Consider the following 10,362-nt stretch of genomic DNA (forward strand, 5'->3'; position numbering starts at 1 on the left):
CCCCTCAACACACAGTTACCAAGCCCCTCCCATGTTCTCAGGGACACCGGTGAACTCTCTAGTCCTCCTGCCTTACCCAGGAACGAATGACCAGGGCTCTAATAAGCAGAAAAAAACAAACACAAGTTGGAGGACACAGCAACTTTCTACTCCCCCCACCTCCCCAGTAATACCCGCAGACAGCTGAGAGGAAGGGTTGCATCACTAAAATAAGAACAGGGTGTTTTAAGAGGAATATTCAGAGAACAGCAACCTCTAAGCCAAAAACAAACAAACAAAAAACTTTGGAGATTGAAAATAATCGTAGAAATGAAAAAATTCAACCAAGGGTAGGAAGATAAAGTTGAAAAAAATCTTCCAGGAACTAGAGCAAGAAGGCAAAGAGATATTGGATAAGGGAGAGGGAGAAGAGAGAGAAACAAAACATTGGTCCAGGAGGCCCAGCATTTCTCAAGCCTTTGTAAGGACAACACAAGTGAATTACTGGAAACATGACCCTGCCTGGGGTGTCACGGCATGTTAAACTGCTGTGAAAGTTCTAGATGCTTCTCAGTTTTGGTGCTCAGCTCATCATGGAGGAATCATGGTGGACAGACCAGCACCCATCTGTGGAGGTGCTGCTTCCAGCTATGTTCATCCATACCTTTGGTTTTAAAAAATTGCTTAAAATAAAAAAGGGAGTTCTCACTACTAGGATGGCTATAATAATAATAAAAAGAAAGGAAACTAGCCCTAACCGGTTTGGCTCAGTGGATAGAGCGTCAGCCTGCGGACTGAAAGGTCCCAGGTTCAATTCCGGTCAAGGGCATGTACCTTGGTTGCGGGCACATCCCCAGTGGGAGGTGTGCAGGAGGCAGCTGATTGATGTTTCTCTCTCATCGATGTTTCTAACTCTCTATCCCTCTCCCTTCCTCTCTGTAAAAAATCAATAAAATATATTTAAAAAACAAAAGGAAACTAACAAGTGTTGGCAAGGTGGTGGAGACACTAGGACACTTGTGCATTGCTGGTGGGAAAGTAAAATGGTGCAGCCTCTGTGAAAACAGTCTGGTGGTTCCTCAAAAAGTTACCCATAAAATTACCATATGACCCAGCAATTCTGCTCCTAAGTGTTTACCCAAAAGAACTGAAAACAGGGACTCAAGCAGATACTTGTATGTCAATGTTTATTGCAGCATTATTCATAATAGACAAAAAGTGGAAACAACCCAAGTGTCAATCAACAAATGAATGGATAAACAAAGTGTATATATTCATACAATAGACTATTATTCAGCCATAAAAAAAGAACGAAATTCTGCTACAACATGGATGCTACAACATGGATGAATCTTGAAATCATTATGCAGTATTAAATGAAATAAGTCAGACACAAAAGAACAAATATTGTATGTTTCTACTTAAATTAAATATCTAGAATAGTCAAATTCAGAGATGGAAAGTGGGTTAGAGGTTACCAGGCTCTGGGGGAGGTGGGAATGGGGAGTTAATGCTTAATTGGTACAGAGTTTCTTTTTGTGGTGATGGAAAACTTTTGCAAACGGACAGTGGGGATGGTTGCACACTTTTGGGTATGCAATTAATGCCACTAATTGTACACTTAAAAATTGTTAAAATGGCATTTTTTATGGTATGTATGTTTTATCACAATAAATAAACTTTAAAAGACTCTATGTTTAAAGTCTAAAATGTTTCTTTCATTAAATATAAAAGAAAAATTTAAGTGGTAAAAAAAAAAATATATTTTTAAAGGGAGAAGCCAGAGGATCAGGAAAGGTTTTGTCAAGAGGGCGGAAGGCCCTGACCGGTTTGGCTCAGTGAATAGAGCATCGGCCTGCAGATTCAAGAGTCCCAGTTTCGATTACGGTCAAGGGCATGTACCTTGGTTGTGGGCACATACCCAGTAGGGAGTGTGCAGGAGGCAGCTGATTGATGTTTCTAACTCTCTATCCCTCCTTCTCTGTAAAAAATCAATTATATACACACACACACACACACACACATATATATAGAGGGCGGAAGGTGTATGCTCGGCCAGTGTGGCTCAGTGGTTGAGCGTCGACCGATAAACCAAGAGGTCTCTGGTTCAATTCCCCCTCAGGGCACATGCCCTGGTTGTGGGCTCGATCCCCAGTGGGGGCATGCAGGAGGCAGCCCCATCCATGTTTCTCTCTCATTGATGTTTCTCTCCCTGGAATCAATAAAAAAATATTTTTTTAAGAAAAAGAGGGCCCTGACCGGTTTGGCTCAGTGGACAGAGCGTCGGCCTGCGGACTGGAGGGTCCCCGGTTTGATTCCGGTCAAGGGCGTGTAACCTGGTTGCGGGCACATCCCCGGGGGGGGGGGGGGTGTGCAGGAGGCAGCTGATCGATGGTTCTCTCTCATCGATGTTTCTAGCTCTCTATCCCTCTCCCTTCCTCTCTGTGATAAATCAATAAAATATATTTAGAAAAAAGAAAAAAAGAAAGAAAAAGAGGGTAGACGTGGGCAGATTTCAAGACCTTGCTTTGGGGGAGCAGAGCTTTGGGAGCAAAGACCCAGCCGCAGGGCTGGGAGGGTGGCCTGGGCCATTTCAATGAGTCTGTGTGGCTGAACAGGGACATAGAGAAACAGCAAGAAATTAAAGATTAGAAAGCTCTATTGACCTATGAATCAGAAAGTCATGGTTCGATTTCCAGTTAGGGCACATGCCCAGGTTGCGGGCTCTATCCCCAGTCGGGGGTGTGCTGGAGGCAGCCAATTGATGATTCTCTGTCATCATTAATGTTTCTCTCTCTCTCTCCCTTCCTCTCTGCAATCAATAAAAATATGTTAAAAAAAACACACACAAAAATCTCTTCGGGCCACAGGAGGAGTTCAGGTGCGGAGCTCTGGAGGGAGGGCGATCCCGCAGGGGAATGCGGGAGTCAGGGCTGGGCTCTGGAACAGCCCCTCTCAGGCCTGAGTGAGATCAGAATCATCGGGAGCGCTTGTGACCGCCCAGACGGCTGGCCCCACCCGAGTTCCTCACTCCTGGGACGTGGGCCTGGCTGTGGCGATTGGTGGTGAGTGGGTGGCCTGGAATCAAACCTTTTTTCTTCTCCTCAGACACCACCACCCGTCTCCTGCTCGGAGCCATTGCCGTCCTCCTGTTCGCCATCCTGGTGGTGATGAGCATCTTGGGTGAGCATGGATGTCGGGGCATTTATGCGGTTCAGTGTACCACCTCCTCAGAAGCGTGTCTAAGCAGGTCAAGAGAAGTTCCCGGCGAACCACGAATTCTATGGGGGACAAAGTGAATAGCAAACCCAGTGTTCTAGAGGTGATTTTAGCTTAAAATACTCTTTTCACACATCGACTCTACAAGTGCCCTTTACTAAGCGATGCGGGGCAAGTGGAGATGCCCTGAGAACTCAGAGCGAACTCCAGGGGGGTTAGGCAGGCAGTGCTTCTTGGAGATGAGTTTGGGACAAGGGCCATTAAAGATCACATTCATTCATTCAGGGGACATTTATAGAGCCTGCTGTGTGCTAGGCCCTGGGCGAAGTACTAGGGATTAAAAAAAAAGATGTTTGTTATCTCCCTTGTGCAAATATAGAGGTGTTCCTGCCGGGGGGCGGGGGGGAGGGGGACTTCCCAGAGGGGGAAACATGGGTGCCAGACCCTGAGGAATGAATGGGGCCTCCCTCCAGGAGGCAGAGGGAACAGAACAGCCCAGGGGGTGGGGCCTGAGCCACAGGAGGGCTGCGTGGGCCTGAGAGGGGAGGGATGAAGACCAACGGCCCTGTCACTTTGGGCAGCCACCAGGGAATTTGGCTGCTTTTAATGGACTCAAGGCAACGTATGTCGTGCGGCCCGAAGGGTTTGCAAAGTGATTTGTCTTTAATCTTTGAGACGCACCATAAAGCCAGAGGTGGGCACCTCCAAGTGGGCAAAAAAAAATAAAAATAAAAACAAACCCACTGATAACACCAGCCCTTGGCAAACCCTCGCCTCCAGGTGTGCGTGGTAAGCAGGGAGGTGTGTTTAGAGAAGAGCCTGGTGACCGCTGGCGGCAGCTTGGTTCCCCTGGAATAGTTACTACAAATTAAATCAGGCGCCTCTTGTCTTGCTGGGGGGTCAGGGAAATGTGTAAAGCAGCACAGTGTGATTTCAGTGAAGTCTCCTCAGAGATCCTTGTGGAGAAGCAGCAGACACGCAGCCACACCAGGGCCAGTAGTCCCGAGGGGACCTGCAGCGCACGGAGCAGGCGTGCAGTGCGCGCTGGTTAACCGGTGTCCGTGTGGCTGGGATCCCCAGGCTGGAGCGCCATCGGCCTGTCTTGGCTCTGTCTGGTCTACATTTCATCAATCACTTGTATGAAAACAAACAAAATATATGCTTATAGAATGTGTAGGTGATACAATCCAAAGAGGGATGTTGAATGTGACAGATGAGAAAAAAAAATCAAGATTAATGTGTATCTTTAAAAACTCAGAGGAGCCAACATGGACGAGATAAACGTGGGAGAAATACATGTAAGACCCTTCATTTGGGTTTGAAATTGATTTATACGTGTTCTGGCCACTGGGGAGACCCCACTTGGAGAGAGATCATATGAAAAACGATCAGCGCACGGCTTCATTCCTCTTGGCAAGGAGGCCCTTTGAGACTGACGGACGCTCTGGGCTTCCTTCCCAGAACAGTGTGCGCGTGTGCACACGCCCCCAGACTCCTCTCTGACGCGGTCTGCAGGCCGGGAGCCCACGGCAGCTGGAAGGCAGCATGGTGATCGCTGTGGCTGGGGGCGGGCCCATCCGAGCTTCCTGTCTGATGGGAGGCAGCGTTGTGATGATGCGGGCACCCTGTGGTGAGCCAGGCAGGATGGAGAAGGGTCTGGAGGAGAGGCCGGGTCTGTTTAAGCCTCGAGAGGGAGGCTGCTGCCCTTCAAGTGGGCGCTCGACGGCGACCGGCTTTGCTCTGGGTCACCCCAGAGGCAGATCGCGGGCCAGTAGGTCTAGGTCACAGGAGGGCAGGCTGGAACTCAGAACCGGAGAAGCGCTTCCAGCAGTCAGTGGGGAAGGGCTGCCCCGTTAGCTCATGGGGCCTGGCCAGGGCCCACCGAGCCTGCAGGTGGGTGCCACCCAGGCTGGAGAGAGGACGTGTCTGTGGCCTCCGCGTCCCTTCTGAATCGGAGTGTCTGGGGTCCCATGCCCTGAAGAGGTCAGAGAGAGAGAGAGGTGGTCTTAACCCAGGAGCTAACCTGCCACGTCCCCCCTGGTGTCCCGCAGACCTCCTAAATTCCTCTTCCTGCTGCATTTAGCCACTCACCTTCTCCCTGCCAGGCACTGTGAGGTGCTCACCTGAGCCATGTCAGTGCGGGGCACCCAGGCGGGGGCCAGTGGGGGGAGCCGCGGGGGCAGCGTGGGGTTATGCGGGCCGGGCGCGCTGTGATGCTGACCCCTCTCTTCCCGCAGCTTCCAAGGGCTGCATCAAGTGTGAGGCGCCCTGCCCCGAGGACTGGCTGCTCTACGGCAGGAAGTGCTACTTCTTCTCCGAGGAGCCGAGGGACTGGAACACCGGCCGGCAGTACTGCCACACCCACGAGGCGGCGCTGGCGGTGATTCAGAGCCCCAAGGAGCTGGTGAGCACTGGGTGGGGGGGGCCCTCGGGGACCCCACCCTGGGACTCGGTGACGTGTTTCCAGAGCCCCCCCGAGCCGCCGCACAACCAGCGTGTGCAGTCAGGCCCCTCAGGGTCTGCAGGCCCAGGGGTGGCATGTCCACGGCTCTGGTCAAGGCCAGCTATGTCGCCGCAGGCAGCGTTGCTGAGCTCAGCTCAGTATTGTCACGTAAGAATGTGACCAGTGCCCCTAAGAAATCACATCTCATCTCCTAGTCCAACTGGGACCTGAGCTCTTGTGTCACCTCCAAAACGGTTTTATCCACAGACACGTGGGAGAGACAGGGTGTCTGTGGGCTGTGCCGGAGTCGGGTGCAGGGTGTGGGGATGCGAAAGGCGGAGAATCTAACAATCCCTTGTCTGATGCACAGAATAATAATCCCTTCTTCAGAGAAAGGCGAGAGCAGCGGTTCTCAACCTGTGGGTTGCGACCCCTTTGGGGGGTCGAACGACCCTTTCACAGGGGTCTCCTAAGACCATCGGAAAACACATATATAATTACATATTGTTTTTGTGATTAATCACTATGCTTTAATTATGTTCAATTTGTAACAATGAAATTGGGGGTCACCACAACATGAGGAACTGTATTAAAGGGTCGCGGCATTAGGAAGGTTGAGAACCACCGGGCTAGAGGATGTAGGTAGAGGGACGATCGCCCTGGGCGCTGAGGTTTGTCCCAGGTGCCTATGAAGTGGGCGAGCCCAGGCTTCCTGCGAGTCGGGAGCTGGCACCTGGGCTGCTGAGCCAGGGCACCAACCTTGTGCCAGGGTTCCTGGGCCGGGGGCAGGCCCCAGAGCCGGGTCCCCGAGGGGCCACTGCAGGCGGTCACTGTGAGTGCAGGGCACGCTCTGACCCTAGGCCTCACTTCTGGGTGCAGTTAGGCGCCCCTCTCGGCGTCTGTATATCTTGGGAGCCCTGAGCAGTCAGGAGACCACATCTGACTGAGCCTGCCTCTTTCCTTGGTGCAGGAATTTATGTTCAAGTTCACGCGGAGGGAGCCCTGGATTGGCCTTCGCAGAGTCGGGGACGAGTTCCACTGGGTCAACGGGGAACCCTTCGACCCCGACACGTGAGCTGAGGCTTCATCTGCGTCCTCTGCCCTGAGCTCAGCCCGGGCAGGGCCTCACCGCCCCGCACCTCCCGAGGGAACCGCCCGGTGCTGTGCTAGGAGAGCTCCCCGAGGTTCAGCGGTGTGACAGGCCCCTTAACGACATCGCTCTGCTCCATCGCGCCTCCTGCTGCCACCCTGTGACTCCCTTGTCTGTGCAGGGCCTGTCCGCAGGGCTGTGCGGCTCAGCCCCAGGGGGAGGGAGGAGGGGTCCGTGCCTGGACGTCCCTCTGTGCTGGCCAGGGCACACCACACCTGGCCACAGGGAGGGTGGAGAGGGGCCTCTGCTCGGGGAAGCCACATGCCACCCAAACACTGACACTGTGAGCGTTAGGGACCCTGCTGGGGTGTGGGTGGTGTATTATCTGTGAGGCCCACGTGTGGGAGTGAGTGTGTGAAGGGCGAGATGCCAGGCACTGGTTTGTGGGGTGATGGTGGCAGTGGTCACGGGTGATGGGGTGTATGATTGGGGCAACGAGGGTGGTGACAGGTGTGGGGGGCCGTCTAGGTTAGAGAAGTGCAGGGAATGAGGGACTGAACCCCGGCTTTCAGTCTAGACCTTATGGCTGGAGGAACAGGCCGCGAGGAGGTGGGGGGGGGGCACTGCTGCTGAGGGCCACGCCTGCCCCCAGGCCCCCAGCCCTCCTTCCCACGGAGGCCGAGGAGGTTCCCCTCCGTCCCAGCAGCCTCCAGGGGCAAGCAGCCGGCTGACAGTTCCTGCCCGTCCCCTCCATTGCTGCACCTGCCTCTCCTCATCACCTCTTCCTTTTCCCCTCCTTCCCTTTCCCGCTCCCATCTCAGATCAGCTCCTAGCACTGCTGAGAAGTCTTACACTTTGTCCCCTTACCCCCTTCTGGAAGCTTCCTGCTCCAGAGGCAGGGAGAGCCCTGGAGATGGGACCCCATGTGCTGACCACCTGGCAACCATGGGCCTTGGGGGCGTTTCCCTGACACTGAGGTGGTCCTGCCCCCACGCTCCCTCTCGGGGTCCTTCTGATGCCAGCTCTTGCGGGACCCCAGCTCCAGGCTTGGCAGGGGCTCAGGTCAGGGAGAACAGAAGAAACCGTGGACCATGAAGGACCGATTTCAGGCGAGGAGAACCCTCCCGCACAGGCCCATGAATGACATCTGGTTTCCTGGGCAGCAGCCCCAGTGTTAAACATTGCAGGGACTGGGGTCCACCCCTGACCTGTGAGGTCCTTTAAGTCAGCTCCTCTCTCCCCAGCTCTTCTGTGCCAGGGGACCCTGTTCAGGAGCTGACCTGGGGGGCTGGGGACAGACAGACACCGGCGTCTGTGGGGAGGCTGGAGCCCGGTGCCGGGAGCAGGGAGGCAATGGGAAGCCGTTAGGAAGGTCTTGGGGCTGGATGTCCTGGGAGGTGGTCGGGGCAGACACCACAGGTTGAGCGCAGGTCTTCTCTCCTGGCCACAGATTCGCCATCGCAGGCCTGGGGGAGTGCGTCTTCGTGGAGCCCACCAGGCTGGTGTCGACGGAGTGTCTGATGACGCGGCCCTGGGTGTGCAGCAAGATGGCCTACACGTGAGGTGGGTCAGCCAGGCCCACCCGCCCCAGGCTCCGCCCAGGACCCTCTCCCAGGCCCATGAGCCCTGGACTCCTTGGCCCCAGGCAGGTCCTGTGGCTCAGCAGGTGAATCCCATGTGCTCAGGAGGGTAGGGCCCGTCCCCCCAAAACACAAGCACAGAGCCCGCCGTTAGCACCTAACCAGCCCCCCCCATCCCCCGCCCCATCCTGGAACCTTCCTTCCTCCGGCGGCCCAGGCACTGACACACTGTGTTGCTGTCGGCACACACAGCCCCCTCCCCACGCCCCCAGGTCATTTCTCTCGTGGTTGCTGGGGAGGCTGGGAGGCAGGGCTTTCCTGGCCTGGGTCCCGCACACCTGTCCTTGCCTTGTTTGGCCGCTGCTCCGGCAGGCCCTGCTGCGTGGTCTCCGATGGAATAAAGAGATGACCGGCATCCAGAGGAGTCGGCTGCTGTTGGCTCCAGGGTTCGGGGAGGGGCAGAGGGCACGGCTCTGGGTGCCCGTGGGAGGGGGCACGTCAAGCCCACTTGACCTAGCTTGGCGGGTGGCAGGGGACCTGCGGGCAGAAGCAGTGTGGCCTCAGGGCACCGCTTAGCTCTGCAGGCCCCGAGTTATTCTTAGGTGCAGGGTGGGCTCCTTCTGGCTCCTCATTACTATTCAGCTCAACACGAGGAGCGTTTATTCACACCCACCACGCGCCAGACACCACGCCAGGCATGGGGATCAGCAGCTTTATCCCCCAGGGAGCACACTGGGAGCAGAGGAAACAGAATGTTCTGGAACGTAGCCCAGGGACGGTTTATGCTGCCTCGGGGAGGATTAGCCACGGGGTAGAGATGTTTGTGTTGGGCCTGATCCGAGTTTGTGCAGGTCCTGTGGCCCCTTCCCAGGGCCCTTGGTCTGCCTGGGCGGGGGGGGAGAGGCAGAGGGGATGAGAGGGGGGTGGCAGGTCCACCAGTGCCCCCCCCTGTCCACACCCCCCCCCCCAAGGGTAGAGCAGCTGGGGCCCAGGCCGCCCAGCCACCTCTCGGTGCCCCTGGCTGGCGTCACGTGGGCGGCTGCCTGGGAGCTGCCTGTGTGAACTGGGTCCCGGCCCATTTTCAGAAAATAGCTCAGGGGAAACCGGGTCCAGCTCTGCTCCGCTCAGTCCTTCACTGCTGGGTTTCAGGCAACACTGTCAACTTGGTTTTGCTGGCCTCTGCATGCTTTCTAGTAAAACATGGGTATTCTGTGGTTCTGTACTTGTCATTATTGGGGCACCAGAGGGGGACTGGGTGTACAATACGAGGTTAAAGGAATTCAGGGCGGTGGTGGGCCTGTGGGGGCGGCAGGAAGCCCACCCCCTCCCAGCGCCTGTGGGGAAGTGTTGAGGGGCTGCAGGCTCAGGCTGAGGACTGGCCAGCTGCTCCTGCGGGGGGTGTGGGGGTGGGGGGGGTCCCCTCACGCACACCTCAGTCATGCTCAGGTCCGAGGTCTCAGTGTCCTCCCCTCAAAGACAGCGAGGCTCAAAAGCCTAGTGCCTTGCTTTCCACGAGGCACCTCATTTAATTCTCACTGAAGCGCCCGAGGCAGGCAATGGCCACAGGGACAAAGCTATACCTGGGCCGGCCCAAGGCCAGCAGGACGAGCTGGGGCTCAGGCAGGAGGAACCGGCAACAGGAGGGCTGGGAAGGAGGCCGTGGGACAGGGGCCGCGGACCCTGGCGATTCGACTCTGCAAGGCCTGCTCCAGCGTTGGAGGCACCTGGTGACTAGGCTCTCCTGACCTTGGGTTTGTCCTGGGACCACACGACAATTCTAATCAGTTTAGCAAAAGGAGCCCTGACTCCGCTCACCAGTGCTGTAAGAGTTTTCCTCTCTGGTTCCTACAGGGGGGAGGAAACACAAGGCAGAAACAAAACCAAACCCTGGCGTGGCCCGTCCAGAAATACAGACAACCCGCCAACGGCTGTAACCAGCCCAGCGCCCCCACTACCCTCCCCGCTGAGTCCACCGGGTTTGCCGGGCGGCGGAGCCTGGTGCTGTGCTCCTGGCGGCCACGGGGGAGGGGGGGGGGGGAGAGCACAGAGAA

At 55.8% G+C, this 10,362-nt stretch overlaps 1 protein-coding gene across 1 annotated transcript in view; it reads left to right on the forward strand.

Annotated features, from left to right (window-relative positions):
• CLEC2L (C-type lectin domain family 2, member L) overlaps window positions 1-10,362 on the forward strand; it is an 18,339-nt gene that overhangs the window by 5,856 nt on the left and 2,121 nt on the right. Inside the window, exons 2-5 of the mRNA XM_014546718.1 lie at window positions 3,088-3,162; window positions 5,436-5,602; window positions 6,612-6,712; window positions 8,182-8,295. Coding sequence (XP_014402204.1) covers window positions 3,150-3,162; window positions 5,436-5,602; window positions 6,612-6,712; window positions 8,182-8,293 — 393 coding nt within the window. The 5' untranslated portion in view covers window positions 3,088-3,149 and the 3' untranslated portion in view covers window positions 8,294-8,295. The remainder of the gene's footprint in view (window positions 1-3,087; window positions 3,163-5,435; window positions 5,603-6,611; window positions 6,713-8,181; window positions 8,296-10,362) is intronic.

The sequence above is a fragment of the Myotis brandtii genome, unplaced genomic scaffold (assembly GCF_000412655.1).
Source record: "Myotis brandtii unplaced genomic scaffold, ASM41265v1 scaffold455, whole genome shotgun sequence".
NCBI classification, from domain to species: Eukaryota; Metazoa; Chordata; class Mammalia; order Chiroptera; family Vespertilionidae; genus Myotis; species Myotis brandtii.